Below are 27526 nucleotides of genomic sequence, written 5' to 3' on the forward strand. Positions count from 1 at the left end.
TCAGTACCATCTGCAGTTTCCCAGTTGTCTTCAAGGCCAGCCCCACATACAGGGTATTACCTAGATCAGTGGTTCCCAAAGTGGGCGGTACTGCCCCCTTGGGGGTGGGTGGATTGCATAGGGGGGCACTAAGAGGCAAAGGGGCAGCAGAGGGGCGCTCGAGGTGGTCTTTTCCGTACCAGGAGTTTTGGTTACAGAAGGACATTTCTGATCGCTATCCTGCACTATGGAGAGTGGTTCAGAAGCCCCTGGTTGCATTTCCAACATTATATTTGGTGGAATGTGGTTTTAGCGTGGTCTTCCTACTTCTCTCCAAGCAAAGAAATCGACTCCAGATTACTAAACGTGGTGACTTAAGACTCATGTTAAGTGACTTTAAACCAGACATTGGGAAACTGGTATCACTTCATCAAGCCCATCCATCATATTAAGAATTTACAGAATAGTGAGATACTCTACCCTAGTTACTAAATGTGATATCTAATATTCTTGCTGAATGACTATCAGACTTTGAAAAGATGATATCACTGGATCAAGTTCATCAATTACGTTTAATTGAATAAACTAAAAAAAATGTAATTGGATTTTGAATAAATATTCCATTAATTGTTACTGTTTTGAATTTTATTGTTTTTATCTTCTTTAGTGGGTCATTGAAAACTGCTATTCTGAATAATGATTTTTATAGTGTAGGGCAGGGGGCGCTGAGCATGAGTTTGTGGAACCAAGGGGGCGGTGACCTGAAAAAATTTGGGAACCACTGACCTAGATGTAACCAACCTTGGTCAGTTTTCTCTAGATCGAACGGCAGGTGCCGAACCAGCCTAAAGTGGTAAAAAGCACCCAAGTGTGTTGGACATTATTATTTTATTTGCTAAACTGCTAGTTAAGTTATACACAATGTATTTTATGCCCTTAATGTGCTTTAAGGGCATACATTTATCATCTCAAATTTCTATTCCCCACCGCACGAAACACCTATTAGTATTGCTTCAGAATGTCTGGTAACTTGACACCAGTAAAAAAAATACAACTTACAAGACACAAGCTTGGGCAGAATCTTAGTTATTTGTGTTCTTAGATTACTTCCTTGCTTCCTTCCATGGACTGGTTTGGGTGTATTATCTTTAGAGCAACCTTGTGAGACGTAAGATGTATAATAATTTTCCACATCTACATAGAAATGTCTGCAGTAGAATTGGAGTCATGAAGACTTTACTCCGATTGTAAGCCCCCCCTTGGGGAGGGGGGTTAGTGGTGATGGAATTTGGGGGGGGTAATGGGGGAGTTTAAACCCCTTGCTTCCTGGAGCACCTAGTCCTGATCAGAATCAGGGCTTCAGGTGCTTACACAAGAATAAAGAAAACTATCATGCATAGCTACACTGTGCGTGATTAGCAGAATGGGTGGCTTGGCCTTCAAGGTAGAATATAGAATCATAGAATCATAGAATAGCAGAGTTGGAAGGGGCCTACAAGGCCATCGAGTCCAACCCCCTGCTCAATGCAGGAATCCACCCTAAAGCATCCCTGACAGATGCTTGTCCAGCTGCCTCTTGAAGGCCTCTAGTGTGGGAGAGCCCACCACCTCCCTAGGTAACTGGTTCCATTGTCGTACTGCTCTAACAGTCAGGAAGTTTTTCCTGATGTCCAGCTGGAATCTGGCTTCCTTTAACTTGAGCCCGTTGTTCCGTGTCCTGCACTCTGGGAGGATCGAGAAGAGATCCTGGCCCTCCTCTGTGTGACAGCCTTTCAAGTATTTGAAGAGTGCTATCATGTCTCCCCTCAATCTCCTCTTCTCCAGGCTAAACATGCCCAGTTCTTTCAGTCTCTCTTCATAGGGCTTTGTTTCCAGAGAAAGTAGTGTGCATGGGGCTCACAGGTAGTCTCTCCCACACCTTCCTAGCTTCAGCAACATTGACGTGTGATGATATACCTTCAGGGCGTGCCCTGTGCTTTTTGTATGCTGTTATTTATCATTTTATCCTTCTTTGTTTGCTGTCATTTATACTTTTAGCCTGCTTCCCAATTGCCCAAGATTCCAAAGCGGCTACAAATGCCAATATGTATAAAACTCAGTTAGTTCAGTTTATAATGAGCAAAAAGTAGAAGAAAAGATGGGTAAAACAGAAAATCCACTTTGCAGTAATAGAACGACACGGAAAGTCAGTGCCATGGCTATGGTGAGATAGTACAGTGTTCCGATGTGGTGTCCCTGTTACTCTTCTGTTCAGCTGAAGATCTATTTTCGATGGCGGGTTCCTAGTGCTACCAGTCAAGACGTATTGTACAACTATTCTGTGTTTTCCTTCTTGACGGATTTTTTCTAGTAATGAAAAAGACAAAAATCACGAGAAGGCAACAATGTCTGAACACCCTGTGAAATTCCGCGAATTGAGGCAGGGCAAATGCATAATAAAAGCCTCATTTGGAAGTACTCTGAGGCGTCAAGTTGCTTTCTTCCGAAAGGTTTGGGGGTGCCAGTCCCTCCGAGGTTGGCGATGCTCCCGTTGTGCCAGGGCACTGCCTCCCATTGTCTGGCTGTTAGGACGAGTTTTCCTGATACCCGGCCAAACTTGGGCAAGCACATTCAGCTCGAAATGAATTAAGTTCTGCTTTTTGTTTTGTCAGTGTTCTTGGGAAACCAGCATCCTTTTTAGTGAAGGAGAGACATAGCATTCGCATTGATGTCCAGAGAAATGCTTGATTCCTGACAGATTCCTTATTACAATCTCTGCCCAGTAGGAAAGAATATTCTCATTTAGCTTCCTGGCACGGTTCCTTGTTTGGTCAACTTTTGCCACCTGAGTTGGCTCTGCAGAGCAGGAAATGGAGGCTTTCTGCAAAGGTGAACATAATCCCTTAATTGGAACTTTTTCAAAACAGCTGCGGCTTACCTTGCCCCTAGCCAGCGCTGCCTAATGAATCTTCCTTCTCCTGGAGCTCATTTCATTTCATTCTCACTTCGTCTCATCGATACGCACGTGTCTCCTACTGTGGACTTCTCCCCTGTGAAGCTATGGTTCTATTTTTAGCTTTACTCTTTTTAAAACGTGTATATTTCCATAGAGGCGAGGGTGAACGTGTATATAAAAAGATGCATTAACAGTGGAATATTCAGACTGAACTGTTTTCAACTGGAATTGTGTCGTCCTGAAAAATTCAGCAGAGACCCATGTTCCATCCCAACTTTCCCCACATGTATGTGCTCATGGCATGATTTCTAAAGGTCCCTTTGTGGATATATTTGCATCGTGTTATGTTATGATGAGGAGCACTGCAATGTAGTGACAGAGCCTGAGGTCTCCAGTCCTTGATTCCAACATCAGGGGAGAAGGGGTGTGGCCATCTGGGGAACCCTGGAAGGCTGTTTTTGACCCCAGGCCCTGACGTTCTGCAACCCTGGTCTATAACAGTGGCCCCCAACCGATTTGGAACATTGAGAGAGTGTTGTGGGTTCTCTCACAAAATGGCTGCCGTGGTAGGTGTGGCCAGTGACAAAACATCTATTTTCCAGATGGAAAACTGGTGATGCAAAGAAGAAATGTAGCTTGTCCAAGAGGCTGAGTACAAGGTGGTGGTGGGGTCTGAGCTCCAAAACACAGGAACCCTCTTTGGAACCCACACCTATTTCACAGACGGGCCAGAAATGCAACTACAAGGTAGAGGTGGGATCTGACCCCAAATGCCAGATCATATAATCTCCTCTAGCCATCCAGAATGTCCCCCTTTACCCCGTACGCTCCAGGATGCTCTACCCTTCTCCAGCGCACCTTTTCCTTTCTTTTGTTTCACGGTGGCTGGGTACCCTTCAAAATCAAGTGCTAGGCTACAGCTGCCTTCCACTGTTTTATTTATTTATTGAATTTATATACCGCCCCATAGCTGAAGCTCTCTGGCGGTTTACAAAATTTTAATTTTCTAAGAATGCCTCTGAGGCCCATGTGTGGCTGAGAGGCATTCTTAGAAATAGAGATGGGGCTGGAAGCCGGCAATGTCACTCTGCAGCATGTCAGCCGCTCAGTTTAAAAATTAAATACTTAAAAACAAAACACCAAATTAAATAATCAAGAAGGGGCAGGGAGTCTGACGAGAATCAAGGGAGTTGTCTGTGGGCACCGCGTTGGGGACCCCAGGTCTATAAGGTGACTCCGTAGAGCAGTAGTTCCCAAAGTGGGTGGTACAGCCCACTTGGGGGCAGTGGGATTGCATAGGGAGGCGTTAAGAGGCAAGGGGGCGGCAGGTGGGCACTAAGAGGCAAAGGGGTGTCAGGGGGGCGCTCGAGGTGGTCTTTTCCGAGAAGCGCCTCTCCAGAAGGTCTTAAAACCCAGGGAAATTTTTATGGAAGAAGGTAGTTTGGTCCCAAGCCATCTAGGGGAAGAATCCACACATGTATTAATACCGTTTAAGAAGAGTCCTTTTAACGGTGAATTTAAATGTTTCAAAAGCACAAAAACACTAATGAAGAGACGTACCCTGCTTGGTGTGCCCCGCCATGCTGGCTGCAAAACAGAGGCATTCGCTCTCTTCCCCCCCCCCCCTCGGCAAGCCTGCGGCGGGTGCTTCCCATTTAAAGGGGCCAATTGAGCTACAAAATGACATTGAGCTGAAGCCAAAGTTTAAGAAATTGTACCAGGAGTTTTGGTTACAGAAGGAAATTTCTGATCGCTATCCTGCACTATGGAGAGTGGTTTAGAAGCTCCTCGTTGCATTTTCAACATCATATTTGGTGGAATGTGGTTTTAGCGTGGTCTTCCTACTTCTCTCCAAGCAAAGAAATCGACTCCAGATTACTAAACGTGGTGATTTAAGACTCATGTTAAGTGACTTTAAACCAGACATTGGGAAACTGGTATCACTTCATCAAGCCCATCCATCGCATTAAGAATTTACAGAATAGTGAGGTTCTCTACCCTAGTTACTAAATGTGATATCTAATATTCTTGCTGAATGACTATCAGACTTTGAAAAGATGATATCACTGGATCAAGTTCATCAATTATGTTTAATTGAATAAACTAAAAAAATGTAGTTGGATTTTGAATAAATATTCCATTAATTGTTACTGTTTTGAATTTTATTGTTATTATCTTCCTTAGTGGGTTGTTGAAAACCGCTATTCTGAATAATGATTTTTATAGGGTAGGGTAGGGGGCGCTGAGCATGAGTTTGTGGAATCAAGGGGGTGGTGACCCGAAAAAGTTTGGGAACCACTGCAGTAGAGGATGAGCTAGTGGAGTCAAGGGTAAATGGGGGTAGAATATGCAATGTTTCATTGGCTCATACTTAGCCTTAGGGCAAGAGGACTGGCAGTGTGGGTGTGGGTGTGGGTGGGTGTAGGCTTCACAGAAAGAATGGTTTTTGAGAAACTGCATCACCCTGGTGAGCTATACCGACTTCAATGGGATGGCAGCCACCGGAATGAACACCATTTTTTGAATCCCCAGTTTTGATGAAAAATATATTTGGGGTGATTGGTGGGGAACTTACCCTAAATATGAAAATGCTGGGTCATTTTGGCTGGAGATACACTGGCAGTTTTGTATTTGGAAGCCCCAAGGGACCACTCCTCATTTTGCAAAAAGCCATTAGGAGGGGATGGTTTACAGGGAGAGGTGCTGGGTGGGAGGAGGGGGTGCTTTTTCTGCAGTACCCCTTCCCCCCCCCATTTCAATTAACTGCAGGCTCTGACAGTTTAACAGTTGCTGCATGCATAGAAATTACACCTCTGAAATTCCCTTTTCTATACCACTGTTAAAGATACAGGAGCCTTGTCTTCCTTTCCATATGGCCACCCTACCTTTAATAAGATAATACAGTGGTTCTGTTAATTCTTGACAACAGTCTTTAACCATAGTATAGATTTTATTAGTCCATTTTGTTGTTTTTGCTGGTTCCCCTTCTGTTAGATGCAGTATGGAAGTAGAATAACACACCGTTAACAAAACTTTTAATAGATGAACATTAAAAAAATGCATTATTAGAAAAAGGGATAGTACTCACCACTTGAGCAACTTTGGTATATACGTTAGGGGGTGGTTTCAGGTAGCACGGACTCAGTTTTGTCACAGAGGTTTCTGCTAGTGTGCGAGAGGCACATTTGCCAAAAATGTTGTGAACCGCCCAGAGAGCTTCGGCTATTGGGCGGTATAAAAATGTAATAAATAAATAAATAAATAAATAAATAAATAAATAAATAAATAGTTATTGGGACTTGTGGGTTGGTTGGTTGTGATCATACAGTCAGGCTAATGATGATTAAAAACCCCATTTCGTAATAATTCACTTTGCAGATTGAATTCCTTTGTCGTGTGCCACTGGATGTGCCATAGGATGTGCCATAGGATGTGCCATAGGATGTGCCATAGGATGTGCCACTGGCACTGAGTCAGGAAGTCCTGCAGCCATTTTCCTCTTCGTTTTTCTTTGTCGTCTTCAAAGATATTTGTACTCTGCTGCTTCTCACTCTGTCTGCTGCAGCCTCCACCAACCTAGTACTCTCCGGATATATTGGGCTGCAATGCCCGTCATTCCCAGCCAGCTTGGCCAACGGCTGATGGGATAGGCGTTGCAGCCCAATGCATCTGGAGGGCACCCGGTTGGGGTGAGGCTGCAGTTGGGAAAGGCTGGTCGACTGCCTTCCCTTCTTCTACAGGCACATGTTTGTTCTGGGCACTGCAAATTGTAGCACAAGCCTAATTGCAGCTCAGTTCCTTGTATGCCTTTGAGCCAGTCACGTTCAGCCTGGTGATTGGCCTTTGATAGCCTTCTCAAGGTTGGCCCTCTTGGTTTATGGCTGCATCCAGCAGGATTGGATATCTGTGAGTCTTTTCACCTTCTGGCTTTAATTACTTCCGAACTGCGGCATATGCCTCTCTGTTCTCTGGGCACAAGAGTTGGAGCGAAGCTTGGATTTGTTTCATTTATTTATTTATTTATTTATTTATTACATTTATATACTGCCCCACAGCCGAAGCTCTCTGGGCGGTTTACAACAATTAAAAACAGTGAACATTAAAAGTATACATAAATCTAAAAAACATTAAAACAGTATAAAAACAACAGTATCCATTTAAAAACAATTAAAAAAATTAAAATTAAAAAATTAATCCATTTAAAAAATTGCTCTCTGTATGCAGACACACAGGCAGACCCGTGTGCACGTGAATGCACATCTGCACTCACCAGATGTCTTGTGGATGATGTTCATCGTCCTACCTTGAGTATTTCCTATCCTGCTGCCTCTTACTGGGTTTGTGGCTGTGTGCTGGGCAACTTCGGAATATCCAAGCCATGACCGCAGCATGTTGCATTGTCCAAACCCGACGGGGATGAATTGTTGATGTGGTTAACAAACCACCAAGAGCCCATGTACTGTTTTAGGGTTGTGGGTGGTTTGGTAACCAAGCCAAGAACCCACCCTCTCCTGGTTCAGACGACACAACAAGCTACGGTTATGGGTTGAACGTTCCGAATGGCCACCACACGTGTGGCATAAATAAACCTTGGTGGGCTGCTTGATTGGGCGAACTGGCCCATTGTAAAATGGAAGGATGTAGCTTCCTGCTTCCATTAAGTTGAACGTGGTAGAGGAGAAGAGCTGGCTGTTATGTTGGCCAGACAGTTTCTCCCTTGGCTGTGAGAAGGCCTAGGCCAAGGTTGCGGTAGGGTGGGGAGGAGGAGAATAAGGGGAGGGCTACTTGATGATCCTGAAATCGTTCTTAATAAAGGAGAATATGAAATGGGATAAATGGACATTTTAACGAGGCTGAAGCATGGAGGAGAAATGGTGACTCAAGTTTTGCCAGTAAAAAAGCATGAGGAACGTGCAACAAATATGGGTAAACCGAATGAAATTGATGTTTTGTGACATGCCACTGTAGTAGTAGTAAAGCTTTATTGTTTCAAACAATGGTTACAACACGCTTAATAAAAACAATGCTGAAAAACAAATCATACATGCAAGGTCAGAAATTTTGCTCTATACATTTGGGCTGTAAGAGCGAAGTTGGCCAGTACCAATAGGACAGTCTTGTTATTGCATGTAAACAAAAAGTATATTCTTTCTGAATCAGACCAGCTGGATTTGTTCACAAAAAAAAACAATCTAAACATTTAGAACGAATTTGAGAATAGACAGGGCAGTAGGACAAATAATGAGGCTGTTCCTCCATTTTGCCACTACGGCAAGGGCAGAGTCCCGAGGCATAAGACATTTTATTAAAACACCCTTCTAGCAATGCTGTTTTCGTTTGTTGCATCTTTAATCGTGCAAGGGCTGATCTAAGGCGAGGGTTAGAAATTAGAGTCAGGTCGCGTTCACATTCAAATTTAAGCTTAGTCTCTGCAAACCAAGGTGCTATCTTAGTACTTGAGATTGCACAGAGATCCATTTGACTAGAAACACTACAGACCCTCTCCTTAAAGACCTCTTTGTTGTGAGCTAAAGTCCCTGCTGATAATTTGGCAGAGGGGAGAGTATTGTGGAATGGGGAGTGGGGGGGGCCTTGGGAGTGAGGCTAGGCCAGGTGCCCCTAACCACACAAGGAGCTGGCAGACAGCTTGTTGGGTTGAGGCAGGCAGCAACAGTTGGTGATGAGCTCCCCCTCCGAAACTGGTCAGGGATTTTCTTGAATTAATAAACTAAGCGTATCCTGAAATGTCCATCTCCGAATCATCTCCAAAAACATTCTTTGAGCTGCCAGTGCTTCTATGTGCAGGCCAGAAATTGCACAAACTGATTTATTCATTTTTAAGAAGCATCCTGTCCTGACATTTATTTATTTATTTGCAATATTTATATGCTGCTCCCCATTCAAAATTTCAGAGCGGTGTACAAGATAAAATAAAATAAAAACAGAATACAACACTTTAAAATAGATTTTAAAAGAAGCAAAATGTACAGTGAACCGTGGCTGGTCATTAAGGAAAGGCTTCCTGGAATAATGTCGTGTTCAGGAGGTGCCGAAAGGAGTACAAAGTTGGCGCCTGCCTGACCTCCAGAGGCAGAGAATTCCAATGACCGGGCAGGTTGGTAGGGGAGAAGGTGCTCTCTCAGGTATCCCTAGTCCCAAGTTGTTTAGAGCTTTGTACACAAGTACAAGAACCTTAAACCTGGCCCAGTAGCGAATAGGCAGCCAGTGTACCTTGTTCATTTAGATAACGTGTAAACTCTGTCAGTTTGTGTATTTCGGAAAACAAAAATGCATAAATAATTGCCCTTCCGCTAATAATATTTTTCAGATGGGTCCTTGATGCTGGGCAAATTACCTGCCTCCAGTCTAAACGTGCTGGCATTTTACACTCTCTCGGTTAGCCTGCTTTTGCTAATAAAGGCAAAAGCCGCGACAGCCTGTAGCTTTTTGTGTTACGACTTGAGCTTCCATTAGTACTTAAGTGGTTATTGTTCGCTTATGCTTATTGTTCTGGGATTCCCCGGTGTTACCGACAGTGCTTAAGCTGTTGTTAAATCCAGGGTCATAGCCCTTTTCAGTTCCTTTCCTCAACCCCAAGGCTGCAAGAAAACCAATACCCTCATATAGAATGAGAGTGATGTGAAACCAGGGCTCTCTTGTAAACTGTGTTTCCGGGCTTGAAATTAAAATGGGGGCCATTGGAGTCTTCCTGCAGATTACAGCACCATGTACATTGATGGTGCTATATAAATAAATAATAATAATTTGGCCATTTCTACACCCGCCCGAAAATGCGGGCTGGTCACGGCTGAGTCCCTGTGCATCTCCCGGGATGATGGAGGGACGAGAACTGGTTTTCCCAGGGATAAGTACTCACTGGGAAAATCCGATTCTTCCTGTGGTCTCGGGATAGTCCCGAGACCGCGGGACATGTGGCCCCCCATTCTGGCTTCTTCCCTCCTCCTCGCGAGTAGTGGGGATCAGTAGAGGGAAGGAACCAGGCCGGGAGGAATCGGGGGAGATTTTTAAAGAAACACCCCTCACGTTTCATTGGCGCACATGTGAGCTCAGCTCCTTTAAAAAAAAAAAAGGCGGGTGTGACACCCTCCTGAGATGTCGCACCCCCATTTAGACTAAGGGGAGGATCTTGCGATCAGGATCTCGCGAGATCCTCCCCCCCTCCCTCCCTCTACACCAGGCTGGTGTAGAAATGGCCTTTCTCAGACCTTTTGGGCATGCCTTCTCATGGTTGTGTATTTTATTGTTTATTGTTGTTCCACACCTCGATCAAAATGGAGAGGCGGGCAAGAAATAAATTATTATTATTGTTGTTGTTGCTGTTGTGCTCTGAACTCACGCTTCTGACCGTTGTGCCAGGCAGAGGGGGTCACAGGATAGGAAAATACAACGCGAATGATCATTCCCTTCTGCCAGGGAAGTCGTAATTCCTTCAGGAACTACTCAGGAGAGAACGGAATGTCGTCTTTGGCCTCTCGAACCCAAGAATGGCCAGGAGAATTTGGCACTCTGTGTAAACAGAGGCCTCGCTTCACTTTTCGTGGCACAAACCGTTGCTGTGTTTTTAGTGCGGTCCGGCTAGTAACCATGGAAACCATTTTGCCTCTCCCTCCCTCCCTCCACAGATGACTCGGGTGATGAAGAACCAGCCTCGCAGGCTGACAAGAGCGAACTGCACAGCACTCTGAAAAACCTCTCCAATAAACTGGAAGATCTCAGCACTTGCAACGACCTCATTGCGAAGCATGGGGCGGCTCTCCAGCGATCCCTGAGTGAGCTGGAGAACCTGAAACTGCCTGCCGAGAGCGGGGAGAAGATCAAAGCGGTGAACGAGAGAGCCACCCTCTTCCGGATCACCTCCAATGCTATGATCAATGTAAGTGCACGAAGCATCTCCTGATAACAAACCTTGTGTCGGCCTGCAAGTCTGAGCACGTTCCCACAACCTGTTTGTTAGCCTGGCGTGTCTGTTGTCTTCCATTTTAAGTTGGCATTTCCTGTAGATGCAGTGTTTCAGCCTTGCATTTGGAAGACCTGGATTCAAATCCATGAGATGTTCTCACTGAGCAGCATTGTTCAAGCCTCTATCCTGTAGCCTGGTTTATCTGCAAAAAGGGAATAGTACTTGCACGTATCATGAGAGGGGTCGTTTCTGATTTCTAGGGTGTGACCACAATCTGCAGTAGTTGCTCAGTGGCTAAATAAAGTTCTATAAGGTAGGGTGACCATATGAAAAGGAGGACCGGGCTCCTGCATCTTTAACAGTTGCATAGAAAAGGGAATTTCAGCCGGTGTCCTTTGTATATATAGAGAACCTGGTGAAATTTCCTCTTCATCACAACCGTAAAAGCTGCAGGTGCCCTGCCCTCTTTTAAATCTGGTCACTCTAGTATAGCTCCTGCAGCTTTAACTGTTCTGATGGAGAGGGAATTTCCCCAGGTTCCCCTTATATACAAATGACACCTGCTGAAATTCCCTTTTCAGTGCAACTGTTGAAGACACAGGAGCCCTGTCCTCCTTTCCATATGGTCAGCCTATATAAGGTGGATGGATGATCAGGGGTCTGGAAACAAAGCCCTGTGAGGAGAGACTGAAAGAACCAGGCATGTTTAGTCTGGAGAAGAGAAGATTGAGAGGAGACTCTTCAAGTACTTGAAAGGTTGCCACACAGAGGAGGGCCAGGATCTCTTCTTCATCCTCCCAGAGTGCACAGAATAATGGGCTAAAGTTACAGGAAGCCAGATTCTGGCTGGACATCAGGAAAAATGTCCTGACTGTTAGAGCAGTACGACAATGGAACCAACGACCTCAAGAGGTGGTGGGCTCTCCCACACTAGAGGCAGCTGGACAGCCATCTGTCAGGGATGCTTTAATGTGGATTCTTGCATTGAGCAGGGGGTTGGACTCAATGACCTTATAGGCCCCTTCCAACTCTACTATTCTATGATTCTATGACTCACAGGTCTGCTTTTCTAAAATTTCAGAGGGCCCCTGAGTGTAATGTTATTTTCTTTGTTTTAACCGAGGGACAGTGCAGCCTGGGGCAACAGGGACATGAATTTCTGTTCTGGAGCATGTAGCCTGCTCTAATACAATTTTGATGAAATTGTGGAAATTCAGTAGCTACCAAAAACATAGGCTGGATACTTAATTTAGGCAATGCAATCTTGATGGCAAGGACTCATCAAGGTCTTATTTGTCCAACGAGTCTACATTGCAGCAATCTAGTAAAAGGGCAGTTCTCGTCAATGTGCTGCAATGCCCTGCGTGATCATCCATTACTGCGCTAGCCAAATATCTGAGTTATTGCAGTTTCAGTTTGCTCACTAACTAATAATTCTGATGCTCTCTGAAAGTGAAAGACTAAAGAGATTCTAGCTTCTCGACCCAGAAATATGGATTTATTGCAGTTTACTAAAGCTCCAGCGAATGGAAGAGTTAAGTAATTTTGTAATGGAATTATGTTCAAAAGAAATACTTCCATTACATTTGGACTACTGGAGTAACTTTCTGAATGTCTTTGCTTCTTGCTTTGAACTGAGAGGAAACCCCGCCCTCATACAAACATCTCTATTGTAGATGCAGGCAGATGACGGCCTTCTTGGTGATGGCCCCCTGGTTTTGGAATGCCCTTCCCTAAAGAGGTTCATTTGGCACCCTCATCGTTGTCCTTTGGGTCTCAAGCCACTTAAAATATTATTATGATTCCAAGTTATTTATTTCACCATCTATTGAATGTCTAAGCTTGCTTATTTATTTATTTATTTATTGTCCTTCTATACCACCTCAGAAAACAATTGGCAACTAGTATAGATAGTTTAGTATTGAGGTGGTTTGATCATGATACTGTGCACTGGTTAGCAGCCTGGTTGCTGCATTTTGCACCATTTGAAGCTTCTGGGTGCTCTTCAAGCCCCCATGAATTGCAAGCACATTGCAGTAGTTTAACTGTGATATATCCAAAGCATGGATAACTGTTGCCAGATCAGACTGACTCAGGAACAGTTGCAGCTGGCATGTTAGACATAGTTGTGAAAATGTGCTCTTCGCCACCTCTGCCACCTGAAACTCCAAGGACAGCCTAAGATCCAGTAACTGAACCTGATTTTTCAGGGAGAGCATGACCCCATCCAGAACAGGTTAAATCCTAATCCCAAAGCCAGGTTTTCTACTGATTTTGGTCTTTTCTGGATTTAATTTCATCTTGTTCACCCTCATCCAACCCATTATCGAATGTAGGCAAAGTTCAAGGGTGTCAGCTGCTTCTTTGGAGTCAGGTAACGAGAGCAATAGAGCTGAGTGTCATCAGCGTATTGATGGCACCTCACTGCAAAGCCCTGGATGACCCCCCCCTCATGGTTTCATATAGATTGTAAATAACACAGGGGACCATAGACCAAAAGCTGTAGTGTCAAACAGTAGAAATGCCCCCTCCCCCAATATCTTCTGGACACGACCTGACAGGAAAGACCTGAACCTTTGCAATACATTTCACCCAAGGACCCCTCCTACCATGCAGTCCAGAAGGATACTATGGCTGATGGTATTGAAAGCCACCAAGAGTTCCAGAAGAACTAATAGAATATAGTGATAGCAATGATTCAGATCATTGCTATCACTATATAGCACAATTAGATCCAGATTTACACCGCATGAATTATGCTGATGGAAATTCCCCACCTCCTCCTTCTCATGGCAGCCCCTCCAATCCCCTAAAACTGCTACACAGAGTCAGGAGACCCTGCTGAATTGAGGTGTGGCGTGGGGGGCAAGGGGGGATCCCCAAAATTGGGTGGAGGGACCTTTCACAAGGGGAACCCTTTCTCTTACGGAAAGCAGATCTTGGATCCAATCCAAAACCTTCTCTTGCTTGTGCACGCCATCGGAATTAAGGTCTAAATTAAGCAAAGAGTAACTGCTACTGGGCTGAGTAACTGAGGAAACAGATGTTAATAGCAATCTGGTATGAAGGTGGTGTGGGAGGTGTTTCTCGATAGGAAGGAACCAATTAAAAAGGTAAATAGATAGGTTGTACAGAAGATTCCAAAGAGCACCCAAAAATCCCTTTGGATGATTTAGTACACAAAAGGCTTGGGAAGACAGTCACTAGGGCCACAGCTAGACCTAAGGTTTATCCTGGGATCATCCAGGGTTCGCCCCTGCCTGAGCACTGGATCCCCTGTGTGTCACCTAGATGAACAGGTTTGACCCCTGGATGATCCAGGGATAAACCTTAGGTCTAGCTATGGCCTAGGATGCAGCTGATGAAACTGGTTTGGAAGTTCTAAAGGTTTATCAAAGTGGGGTGCTGGAAATGGATTCCTAATGGAAATGAACTGTGCTGTTGCAAATATGAATGGAGTGCATGTCTCCGGGGTGGTTTTCTCTGGCCAGCTGTTCCGCCTGAATCTTGAAAATCTCCACTTTTGTTTGTGTTGGACTGGTTTTGTAGCTCTCATGGGTGTGGAGATAAACTATAAGAATATGAGCCAACAGTGTGATGTGGCTGTGAAAAAAGCAAATGCTATTTTTGGCTGCATTAATAGAAGTATAGCTTCCAAATTGCACGAGGTACTGGTTCCCTCTATTTGGCACTGGATAGGCCTTGTCTTGTGTACTGCATCCAGTTCTGGGCACCACACTTCACAAAGGATGCAGACAAGCTGGAGGGGGTTCAGAGGAGGGCAACGAGGATGATCAGGGCTCTGGAAACAAAGCCCGATGAGGAGAGACTGAAAGAACTGGGCATGTTTAGCCTGGAGAAGTATTTGAAGAGTGCTATCGTGTCTCCCCTCAGACATTGTAGCACTCTTCAACTACTTGAAAGGTTGTCACATAGAGGAGGGCCAGGATCTCTTCTAGATCATCCCAGAGTGCAGGATATGGAAAAATGGGCTCAAGTTACAGAAAGCCACATCGCGGCTGGACATCAGGAAAAACGTCCTGACTGTTAGAGCAGTACGACAATGGAACCCATGACCTAGGGAGGTCGTGGGCTCTCCCAAACAAGATGCAGCTGGAGAGCCATCTGTCAGGGATGCTTTAAGATGGATTCCTGCATTGAGCAGGGGGTTGGACTTGATGGCCTTTTAGGCCCCTTCCAACTCTACCATTCTATGATTCTGTGATTCTATGATGGAGCAGGAGGAACTGCAAGGCTACACTTTACCTCTGGCAGTAGGAAAGGGCTGTTACCAGAACACTTCCTGACAGCATGATTATATCAAAAATCTCATCGGCCTTCCGTCTGGAGCTCCTGGCTTCATTGTGCACAGCCGGCAGGTAAGTCGTGTTGAATGCAGGAACTGCCTAAAAAATGCCGTGCATCCAATGTAAAATTGAGTGGGTACCAGCAAAGCCCACAGAGCAAGCAGAGAGAATCAGTGGGTGTGGGGGGAGCTTAAGCCTTAACCAGTTCATCCAGATTTGCCCTGCAATTTCCCCCTCTCCTCTTGCTTTTTAAATTTATTTTGCCCCTAGCCGGATTCCAAAACAAGAAGTAATCCTAGCTGCAGGAAAACCACATCTCTGTCTCTTGTCTCTCTCCGTGTGTGTTTGTGTGTGTATGTGTGTCTCTCTCTTTCTGTGTGTGCAGCAGAAAATCAATGGTGACTGTAGTGCTCTTTCCTCCTATTGATTTGTCCCTACAAGTGTGCCCCGATCTCCACAGCGTTCATGTTACTCGTTTGCGTGCTTGCTGAGATGATGCACGATGTCAGCCATAGTCTTTCTGGTCAGGGTTAAAGCTTAGTCCCCAGCCTTGGCAAGCTCAGGTACCTCTTGAAATGAGGAGGGAGGCTCTTGTGTTCTTCTTGACCTCCCTGGATGACTCTAATGTCAACATATTGAGAGCCAGTGTGGCGTAGTGGCTAAAGTGTCGGACTGGGAGGCGGGAGATCCTAGTCCCCAGTCAGCCATGGAAACCCACTGGGTGACTTTGGGCCAGTCACACACTCTCAGACCAACCCACCTCACAGGGTTGTTGTTGTGAGGATAAAATGGAGAGGAGGAGGATTATGTATGCCACCTTGGGTTCCTTGGAGGAAAAAAAGGTAGGATATAAATGCAATAATAAATAAATAAATATTGTCCTGTAGTTGTGAATAGCCAAATTCTCAGCTCTATATATGCTGGTATCTGACACGACCAACGACTCTGCTTGTTGCCATGTCACAAGATAAAAGTAACACTGGAAAAGTTCATTGCAGTAGCCATCACTACATGTTGTGGTAGCGAATTCCTTAGTTTTAGCTATGCGCTGTGTGAAGAAGTGCTTTCTTTTTTCTGTCCTGAATCTCCCATCATTCAGCCTAATTGAGTGACCCCATTGGATTCTAGTATTATGAAAGAGAGAGAGAGAGAGAGAGAGAGAGAGAGAGAGAGAGAGAGATTCTCCCCACTTTTTCCACACCATGCATAATTTTCTATGCCTCCATCATGTCTCCCCTCACTCGCCTTTTTTCTAAACAAAAAGCTCTCAGGGTTGCACCCTTCGGTCATAGGGGAGTTGCCCTTAGCTCCTCAGTCATTTTGGTTGCTGTTTTCTGTACCTTGCTAGCTCTACCATCTCTATTTTGAGATGTAGTCTCTAGAACTACGTAGTTTTCCATTTGTCATCTTACGATACTTCCGTTAAGGTGCGCTAAAAATGCAAGAGTTGCGTTTTCTTCCTGCAGCACGAGTTTATTGGTTCTAAAGCAAATGGATTCTCTCTTTAAGTACTTGGCTGTGCTCCCTGGCCATTCATCCTCTGTGTTTTGTATGTCTGTATAATGGCTGCAAGATGGGCAGGCAGTAAATGAGTACAGTTGTAGAAGCAGTGATCTCAAATGAAAAATATAATGAGACCTCGTAATGGCATTTGCTTCTCCTCTATAAATATTTTCCATTTCCTGCAGCTGATGCAAGCAGGGAAGTGGAGATGGATGACAGGAAGTGTGGGGGTGACCCACCCTGGGTGCAAAATTGCATTCCGGACAATCTTGGTGAGGAAGGAAGAATTTTGGAGGGCGCATCTTCTGCCCTAGTGTAGGAGTCATCGGAGAATCTGCACCTGTCAAAATTTAACTTTTGTCTGACTCTTCTGCCAAGACTCTTGTTCATGCATTGGTTATTTCTCGGCTGGGCTATTGTAACCTTCTTCTGACTGGCCTTCCTTCTTCTCACATCAGTTCGTTGGTCTCTATTCACCACTCTGCTGCTAAGATCATCTTCTTGGCTCATTGTTCTGATGATGTCACGCCACTTCTGAAATCTCTTCATTGGGTCCCAATTCACCTCAGAATCCAATATAAGCTTCTCCTGTTGACTTTCAAAGCTTGTCACAGCCCAGCTCCTTCCTACCTTTCTTCCCTCATCTCACACTATGTTTCTCACCCGCCCAAGGGCCTCTATTTCTCTTGCTCGGCTTCGTCCATTTTCTCTCGCTGCCCCTTATGCCTGGAACTCTCCTCCAGAGCATTTGCGGATCACGAATTCAATTACTGTTTTTAAAGCTCAGTTGGAAACTTTTCGTTTTTCTCCAGCTTTTAGAACTTGACATTGTTCTTACTTTCACACAGTTAGTTTTATTGCCTTTAGTACCATGTGCATTGATGATACTATATAAATAAATAAATAAATAAATAAAAACTTTTTTTTGTGAACCGCCCAGAGAGCTTCGGCTATTGGGCGGAATAAAAATGTAATAAATAAATAAATAAAATAAATAACTTCCCACCTAACTACTAAAAGCACTGGAGATTGTCCTGAATGGAACTCAACAGCCTTACAAGGAAAGGAGAGCCGCCAGAAGCAACAGTATTGTTCAGAATTGGTCACCGAAGGCATATCCACACTCTCCATCTTAAAGAGAGATGGTCTTTTTCCTACAGCTTCCCTGACAGATGTTTCCTAACTGCGTCTTCACCTCAGAATCCAATATAAGCTTCTCCTGTTGACTTTCAAAGCTTGTCACATATTTTCTGTAAGTGGCCCTTGATGCCATGCTGTGCAGGGAATAAGCCATTTCCTGTTCCCTTTGTTGAGGTGTTTGGCTGTAATCTCAGGATCTTCCGTTATTTATTTACGACTTTTATATACTGCTCCATATCTAAAATGGATTCCAGAGTGGGAACATAAGAAATAAAACAGTAAAAAGATAAAAACAAAAGATTAAAACAGCATATTACAATTGTTCATTTTAAAACAGAATACCAACAGAAACTTTGGCTGCTCTGTTAAGGAATGGTTTCTGAAAAAGAGCTTTTTTCAGGAGGTGCCAGAAGCGGCACAGTTTTGGCACTTCCCTGACCTCCAGGGGCAAGGATTTTTTTTTTAAAAAAAAGGGGGCCACCACACTAAAGGCTCTTCTCTGTGGGCCATAGATCTGTGTGGAACCACCAGGGGCAGGCCCACTAGTGATCTCACTGCCTAGGCAGGTTGATAAGGGGGAAGGCGCTCTCTCATTACATGGCAAAGCCCTCCTAAATCCTGCAGACAGATATTTATAGATCTGCTATTTCATTGTAAACTAGCCAGAGAGCCTTGGCTGTTGGGCAGTATAAATATGTAATAAATAAATAAATAAATAAATCCTGAGAATATCACCTTTCATTTAAAAAACAAACGGACCAAACCTCAGAACCTAACAACCATGAAAAGCTTGAAAGCACCAGCACTACCTGAGGCCCTTTCTACACCATACGGGTGTAGAGGGAGGGAGGATCTTGTGATATTTTAAGATATTATACCCGAGAGAGCGCCTTCTCCCTTACCAGCCTGCCCGGTCACTGGGGTCATCCGAGGGCCTGCTCCTGGTGGTTCCACCTAGATCCATCCTCCGATTGGAATCCACCAGGGGAAGAGCCTTCAGTGTGGTGGCCCCCCTCCTGTGGAATTCCCTGCCTCTGGAGGTCAGGCAGGCGCCAACCTTGTACTCCTTTCGGCGCCTCCTGAAAACATCTTTATTCCAAGAAGCCTTTCTTTAACATGCAGCCTTGGATTACTGTTATTGCTTCTTTAAAATGTTGTTTTAACTGTTTTATTCTGTTTTTATTTTCATTTTTACCTTGTACACCGCTCTGAAATTTTTCAATGGGGAGCGGTATATAAATATTCTAAATAATAATAATAATAATATTCTGATCGCAAGATCCCCCCCCCTTTAGTCTGAATGCCTGCACGGCATCCCAGGAGGAAGGAGGGATATCGTGCCCGCCATTATTATTATTTTTAAAAAAACAGAAGGTGAACGCATGTGTGCTCCAACTAAAGGTAAGATAAAATAATAATAATCCTGCTCCCCCCTCCATTCCCGGTGGGCACGGAACACCTGTAGAGCTCCGTGCCCGGTGCCTGTTTCCCGCCTCCTCGCGTTTGTAGCGGATGTCAGGGTCCACCTGACAGCCCTGCAAGGTAGGCTCCCGGACCAAATGTCCTGAACTCCCAGGCAACCCACCTCCCTAGCCCAGTCCACAACCGGGCTGAGCCGGATGTTCAGGGAATAACACACAGACACTCATTTAGGGACCAAAGCAAATTTATTGCCAACGCTAAAAACTAACCCGTAGGGCCTTGGTTGATAAAAAGCCTTTAAAAAGGGAAAGGGGAGAAGGGAAAAGGGAGTGAGGTAGAAAGGTGAGGAAAAGTTTTAGCAACTAGCCATTACCCCAATAAACAGTCAAACGTCCCCACACCCAGCCGCAACGGCGGCTGGCCTTCCCCAAGATACCCACACACTTTAAAACATAAAAAAACCTCTCTAACTCCGATCAACCCCCTCTTTGTTGCCTCGGACCTGATCTTCCCACTTGACGTATGCATGCACCACCAAGGAAGATGGAGGGTCTTCTTCATGGGGCTTTTTATCTCTTCTTTAGCCCCCAAGCCCCATGACCCTTGTTAACCAACCAGTGCCCTTCCTGGGCTTCTGACGACCCCTCCCCACAGGGACGGGACCGACCTTCTTTTCCCACAGCTGAAAGGAGTTAGCTTCCCAACCACCCTGATAACCTCCGGGTGTTGTGGTGGGAGTTGCACAGGCTCTAGGCAGAAACGACCTTGGCCAAAAGCCACCAGCTCCCTTCCTCCCACCCGAGCGTGGCACAACAGATTTTGAACACAATAGAACATACATGGAAGGCAGACATCAAAATCACATAGCAACAACTCAGAGGTTTGCACCCCTGTCCGTCACAGCGTTTACTCGCGAGGAAGCGGGACTAAGCCGGGGCGGGCGCCCACACACCTCCCACAGTCTTGGGGCGATCTCGAGACCGCAGGAAGAATCAGGTTTTAGTCACCTCTGGGAAAACCTGTGCTCGACTCCAAATCCAGGAAGGTGACTTTGGAATTCTTGTGGTTAGGTGGTGCCAATTCTGTACCCTAAATAGGTGTTGGTATATTCCTCTCCCCATAATCACCGATGCCTCTCCACTCTCCCTAACCTCACCGAGAATTCTAAATTCCCTAAGGACATGAACCTGGTATGCAGAATCAAGGATGCAGAGCATATTTTTACATAGGTTGGTCAACAGCTCTGTCTGTAGTTTCACCCTTGAGCGCTTTCATGGCCCCTTGTCATCTTGTGTCTCAATTCTACAGCCTTGTCAACAGTGTTTGTTGCTGTTCTTGTGAAATATTACCTGTGTGGGAGAAGGAAAGCGTCATTTCGGTGTGGCTGTCTGCAGCATGTTCTGCCGTGGAGACAGACACAATGAATGCTTTTAGCTAAAACCCATCTTCTGAGCTTCCTTTTCCGTACCATTGTTAATGGCTTTTCAGGCTTTGCCATGTTTCTATGCTTACAGCATATTTATAAAACGGAATAATCAAAATGTCGTTGTTGTTGTTTTATCAGCCTGCTTTTCAGTTTGGTTCTTGACCTGTCTGTCTCCTTCGAGCTTGTTTCATTTGCCAGAGTATTTGAACCACGTACAGGCACAGCCCAGGTGACTGAGGGAAGCATCCCTGATACCTTGGCATGATACATTTGAGCCCAGGGAAGCAAGTGACCTCGTGGGATTAGAACTACCTGAAAGCAGCCCAAAGGCTGGCAAGGAAAAATGCTGAGCTGCCATGTAACAGCATTTGCGAAAACGCTGTCAGCCATTTCTTACTTTTATTGAAAGGCGATGGCAGAGTCAGCGGTTTCTAATAAGAGATTAAGGGCGCGGAAACGCTGATGGCCTCTTTAAACAACAGGGCAGCGTGTTTAGCATTTGGTTGGTTGGCTAACAGATGCTGAGCCAGTGTGTGTGTGTGCACAGTAGCAGATAAGGCGGAGCGTGTGCTGCCATTTCTTCCTACTAGGGAAGTTCTGCTGTTCGTGGTGTGCCAGCAATGGACCCGAAATAATGCAGGGATGGCCATTGGTGACGTTTGTCATAGCACTGCTGAGTGGCACACAGCTAGGTGTCAAGAGGGGAGTGATGTGAGCCAGGGAGAGATAAGGCCCACTTGAGTTCCCCTGGCCCTGCAGCTATCTTCCAAGTACTTTGCTAATAGAAATTTTACATTAGGTTTTCCTGGGTCACATGGGCCTGTCTCTTTTCTTGGGAATGGTCCCTACTAGCTACCAAGGGTTAATAAGCTCAGATTGTAAATGTTATTGGCATTCACCAGGTGTGTGTGGGTACTTATAAAATTGGCCAATATTTATTTATTTATTACATTTATATACCGCCCCACAGCCGAAGCTCTCTGGGCGGTTCACAAAAGTTAAAACAGTAAACATTAAAAAGTATACAAAATTTAAAAACCATCAGGAACATAAAAAACAACAGTATAAAAACAACAGTATCCATTTAAAAAACAACAATTCTGGGGGCTGTTAGAAAACAAACTTAGCGTTGTTAAATGCTGTTAAATGCTTGGGAGAAGAGAAAAGCCTTGACCTGGCGCCTGAAAGATAACAGTGTTGGTGCCAGGCAAGCTTCATCAGGGAGATCATTTCACAGTCGGGGGGGCCACCACCGAAAAGGCCCTCTCCCTTCTTGCCATCCTCCGAGCTTCCGTCAGAGTAGGCACTCGGAGTAGGACCTTAGATGTTGAACGTAGTGTATGGGTAGGTTCATGTCGGGAGAGGCAATTTATGATAATGTTTATCATAAATAAACATTATTATTATTATTATTATTATTATTATTATTATTATTTATTACATTTGTAATAAATAATTTGTAATAAATAATAGCCAAAGCTCTCTGGGCGGTTTACATAAGATTAAAACACTTAAAAACAATATACAAAATTTAAAACTACAAAAACATACAATATACACAGAAGCATTTTTATTTATTTATTTATTTATTACATTTTTATACCGCCCAATAGCCGAAGCTCTCTGGGCGGTTCACAAAAATTAAAACCACAGTAAAACACCCAACAGGTTAAAACACAATTACGAAATACAATATAAAAAGCGCAACCAGCATTTAAAATAACTATGAACAGCTTTAAAAACAAATCTAGCATCAGTAAAGCTCATCACATATTGCTAAATGCCTGGGAAAAGAGAAAAGTGTTAACCTGGTGCCCAAAATATATTAATGTTGTTGCCTGGCAGGCCTCGTTGGGGAGATCATTCCATAATTGGGGGGCCACCACTGAAAAGGCCCTTTCCCTTGTTGCCATCCTCCGAGCTTCCCTCGGAGTAGGCACTCGAAGGAGGACCTTAGATGTTGAGCGCAGTGTATGGGTAGGTTCATGTCGGGAGAGGCAATAAAAGCCAGACCTGGGTTTTAGGGTTTGCTCTTGTCTTCATATTTAATTTTGTGTCATAGCTGCAAAATGCACCTTTGCCCTGAGCAATTTGGCACATGTGCCATTCTAAATCCATCCCCCAAGTTTTCTAAAATACTGCTAGAACTCCAGCTGTCTCTGGATTGTGTTCACTCTGCCAGCAGCGATTCTGGGTGCTTCCAGACTCCCTGGAAGTATCCATCAAAAGTCAGCAGTGCAGCTGTTTCATCTTTTTCTTCATAGATTTTCTCTGGAAAGTAAAAAGGGTGGAAGAAGTAGTGGGAAAACATGGGAGGGGTGCAAGTGGAAGAGAAGGACATACGGATTCCTATCTCCATCCCAGTAAGATTCCAATGTTTGTGCAGGGCAATTGCACAATAAAACCCTTGTCTGGAAGCACCCCTCTTTCCCCCATTATTCTTGGGGCATGGCTAGATGGGGTGATAACCCGGGACCATCCCTGTGCATCCACATGATGCACAGGGGATCCCAGGGGCAGGGAGGGATGATCCCTCCCTTTCCCCGGGATATCACCCTACCCTTCTATCCCAACTTTTCCTGCGGTCCCGGGATGATCCTGAGACTGTGGGACGTGTGGCCTGGTATCCTGGTTTTGTCCTGGCTCCTCGTGAGTAACCATGAGGAGCCAGGAGCCAGACATGGTGCTCCGTGCCCATCGGGGGTGGGGTGGGGTGAGCAGGAATTTAAAAACAAAACCAACTTATTTTTTCGGTGGAGCGCTCCTGCGCTCTTTTCCAATAAAAACAAAATGGCGGGCGTGATGTCCTCTTCCTTCTGGAACGTCGTGCGCCGCGTCTAGACACCCTGCAACAATCCTGGAAGCATGTAAGTCTGGGATCGTCCCACCTCCCTCCCTCTACACCATATGGTATAGACATGCCCTTAGTCCTTCACTCCCCATTTCTCTGGTTAAAATCCCAAGCCCTGAAAAGCAGAAATCCTCTACTCAGAATGACTAACCTGAACATAGGATATGACTCTTGAGTGTAGCCTATAAATAGGGGGTTGTTTTTTAAAAAATAAGCTCATTTTAGAGATTCTTTGACTGTATCGATAACCACTTCCCAAGGGGAAGGGGAGCTGTAGTAAGCTTTAGAAAGTTACATTATTTGGATCCACCCCATTGCCTTCCCTCCATGGCTTTCTTATAAGTGCCTTGGTATATTCTAATGCAGCCTTTCCCAACCTGGTGCCCTCCAGATGTGTTGAACTACAACTCCCAGCATGCTCCAGCCAACTTATCTGAAGGCTACAAGGTTGGGGAAGGTTGTTCTAATGAGCTGGGTGGGGAGCTGTAGGACACCGCCCTTCTGGCTCCCTTATCTACACGCTGGTAGCTTTACGCTCTTCTAAAATGGAGCATGCAGCTTTTTATTTATGTGGGAAGCCAGGCTGCGAGAAGGAATGCTGTCATGACTACACAGCAGGAAATACCTGGACATTTTTTTTTAAGGAACCCAAAACAGCTCAAAGTTATCTCTACCAGCCTGCCTGTGCTGAACTCCTGGTTGGCTGTGACTGCATCATTTTTCTGGCTGATGGACTGGATGGTGGACATTGATTGGCTTGGGATTGGTGCGCATATGCCATGTTTATTAACCTATAAAGCCTTACACGGCTCAGGACTACAATCCCTGACAGAACGCCTCTCCCGACATGAACCTACCTGTACACTACGTTCAACATCTAAGGTCCTTCTCTGGCCTTTTCTGTGGTGGCCCCCCAATTATGGAATGATCTCCCCAACGAGGCCTGCCTGGCAACAACTTTGATATATTTTGGGCACCAGGTTAACACTTTTCTCTTTTCCTAGGCATTTAGCAATATGTGATGAGCTTTACTGATGCTAGATTTGTTTTTAAAGCTGTTCATGGTTATTTTAAATGTATGCTTCTGTGTATGTTGTATGTTTTTGTAGTTTTAAATTTTGTATATTGTTTTTAAGTGTTTTAATCTTATGTAAACCGCCCAGAGAGCTTTGGCTATTATTTATTACCAATTATTTATTACAAATGTAAATAATAATAATAATAATAATAATAATAATAATAATAATAATGTTTATTTATGAAAATTATTTTAGGACTGTAAGCACTTTAAACAAACCACTAGGCTAATTGTAGGTAGGCATTTTCAGGGCTGCATTGAGTCATGATGACCGCAGGGCTGTTTCTAGTGGGGGGCAGTGGGCAGTGGCCTACAACATCAAAAGACCCAGGGTGCCAAATGACCCCCAGGCAGGCAGCAAGAATAGTGGGGGACCAAGGCGGCACACAGTAAAGGAATGTGCTGCATTAACCAGTCGGGGCTGCAGTTCTGCATCATTTGAAATCTTAATATTTAAATCACAATATGTGTGAGTCAGCAAGCTGAACCAATCACCTTGCTAACTCTGGAGGTGCTTAGCCAATGAGGGCATTGGAGCGGTTAGAGGCTCCATGAATTCATTTCATGCTGTTCTGGAACTAACAGTGTGTGTGTGGGGGGGTGTGGGGGTGTGTGTGCGCGCGTGTGCACTAAGGTACCTTGAGAGGGCTCTGGATGTTCCCTTTGATCTACCACCATTTATATTGGTGCCCAGTTGCCTCTGTCCCTGCAGATCAAGAGCCAAGGTCTTAAACGATTTGGGTGTTTTGGGTTTCATGACATTGTTAAATCGAAAAGGGACCCCAAGGGCATTTCAATCCAACTCGGTGTTTCCTCTTCAGATGATGTTAGGTACTGGGATGAGGTATGGATGTTTCTGTGTTAAAATGAACCCTGCACCCCTTCTGCCTAGAGGTACCAGCTGTCATGGAATTGGCTAAGTTCTCTCCCATATGAGCCATACCTGTCTCAAGGACTGTGGGACAGTGGACTGGAAGCCAGACACTTTCATGGTTTCCTGATCAATTACTAGGAGACTGCCCTTGAGGTGAGATTCAGAGCAATTCTGGAGTGTGCCCAAAAAGCCACAGTAAAGTAATACCTTTATTAGGACCAGCTTACAAGGTCACAAAGAAGTGGACACACTTTTGAGATCTCTTGAAATTTCTAGGCTGGATCTTAAGCGAAACAACAAGAGAGTTGTCGGAGCCCAAATGTCCAGTTCGTAACAGTCTTAAAACTGAGCGCAGGAGGTGCTCTTCTGGCTTAATCAGGTTAGCTTATGCTTAGTGCTAAACGTATTCTGAAAGACCGTGTTCTCCGATATGAGCCTGCCCGTGCTCTGAGATCTTCTGGGGAGGCCTTTCTCTCCGTCCCACCAACATCCCAGGCACGCCTGATGGGTACGTGAGACGGGGCCTTCTCGGTGGCTGCTCCAAGGCTCTGGAACTCCCTTCCCAGGGAGGCGAGGCTGGATCCCTCTGTGCTACAGTTTCGTAGGCAGGCAAAACCCTTTTTGTTCCGGCAGGCTTTTGGAACTACACTGGACCTGTGTTAATGTATTGGATTCCCTCCTCCCCTTTTAAACTGTTACTGGGTTTTTCTTTAAAAAAATTAACATGTTTTTAATTTTACTGTAGGTTTAATTCTGTTTTAACTTTTGTAATTTATATTTATGTGTTTTAATTGTGCATGTTTTAATCTTGTAAGCTGCCTTGAGTCCCAGTACTGGGGAAAAGGTGAGAAATAATAATAATAATAATAATAATAATAATAATAATAATAATAACAACAACAACCACCACCACCACCACCACCACCACCACCACCACCTTGAAACCCAGTACTGGGGAAAAGGTGGGATATTATTATTATTATTATTATTATTATTATTATTATTATTATTATTATTATTATTATTCCTGGTTGCACCAAGGGCCGGGAGGAAGAAACACCCCCACCCCTTTTTTGGGAAATTATCAAAGTCAGCAGTTATTCAGATCTATCTTGAGGACTAAGCAGTAAAAGGATACATTCTAGTATTCACAAGTTTGAATAATCATTTTAGATGATAGTCACCAAAAGCCAAACTGTGTAGAGATCTTAGGACATTAAATGGTATAACAGTATAAATAAATCTAGCGGTCCAATTGTTAGGTAATTGGCCCTGCTAAAAAGTTTACCCTTTTTTCTAACGGCCTCTCATTGATACATGTGGTTTTGAGGGCCGGAATATAGTTCAGCTCAACTGCAAAATGAAGCCGTTTCTGACCTTTGCTATTCGCTGGAGAGCAAAGGCCGTCGTGGCGCACAGGTTTTGAGAACATCTGTGCATTAAGACGTGACATTTCACGTTTTCTGAGTTCAAGCATGCATGGGGAAGAGGGAGGGGGCAGCCCCATGGGATTATTTTGCCCATTGATAATCCAGTTTCATCAGCCACCCACTGATATAGTAATTGCACCAGAGAGGGGATGTGTTGGAAGTCTTTGTTTGGTAAATAAGATTACTGAGCTGTCCCTCCACAGTAGAAGATATTCCACAGCTGTGCCCACCTCCTCAGCAAGCCTGTGTGGCTTTGGATTTGGCATCTTCTTTTGCAGCTAGTGAATGTATTTCCCTTTTTTTTTTTAATCACCCCCCTCCAATACATTTTGATGATTGATTTTTCTTTTCTTTGTAGCCAACATTAAGTATGGAGTGACAAGAAGATTAAAAGCAGTCCCCTGTTAACATAAACCCTGCAGAAGGATTTCCCATTGTTCCTTCAGTAATCCTCCATTTTTGCTCAGAGCAATTTTGGAATTACAGCCCCAGGCTCCCTCCACCCCAAATAAATAAGCATTTGCTGTAGGCAGAATTCTCACAAACAAGGAAGCCAAGATCAACTCTACCATAAGGCGGTTAGTTTCAGTGGGTGTGCGTACCGCTTTCCCCTGCAATATGTACCTTCCTTCCTCTCCAATCTCTTTATATAAATAAAAT

The 27526-nt window shown here is 44.6% G+C and overlaps 1 protein-coding gene across 3 annotated transcripts in view; it reads left to right on the forward strand.

Moving 5' to 3' along the window:
• OSBP2 (oxysterol binding protein 2) overlaps positions 1-27526 on the forward strand; it is a 186162-nt gene that overhangs the window by 96221 nt on the left and 62415 nt on the right. For all 3 annotated transcript variants that reach the window (XM_063144265.1, XM_063144266.1, XM_063144267.1), the window contains one exon: positions 10558-10808. In XM_063144265.1, the coding sequence (XP_063000335.1) occupies positions 10558-10808 (251 nt within the window). The remainder of the gene's footprint in view (positions 1-10557; positions 10809-27526) is intronic.

This window comes from Elgaria multicarinata, chromosome 18, assembly GCF_023053635.1.
Source record: "Elgaria multicarinata webbii isolate HBS135686 ecotype San Diego chromosome 18, rElgMul1.1.pri, whole genome shotgun sequence".
NCBI lineage: Eukaryota > Metazoa > Chordata > Lepidosauria > Squamata > Anguidae > Elgaria > Elgaria multicarinata.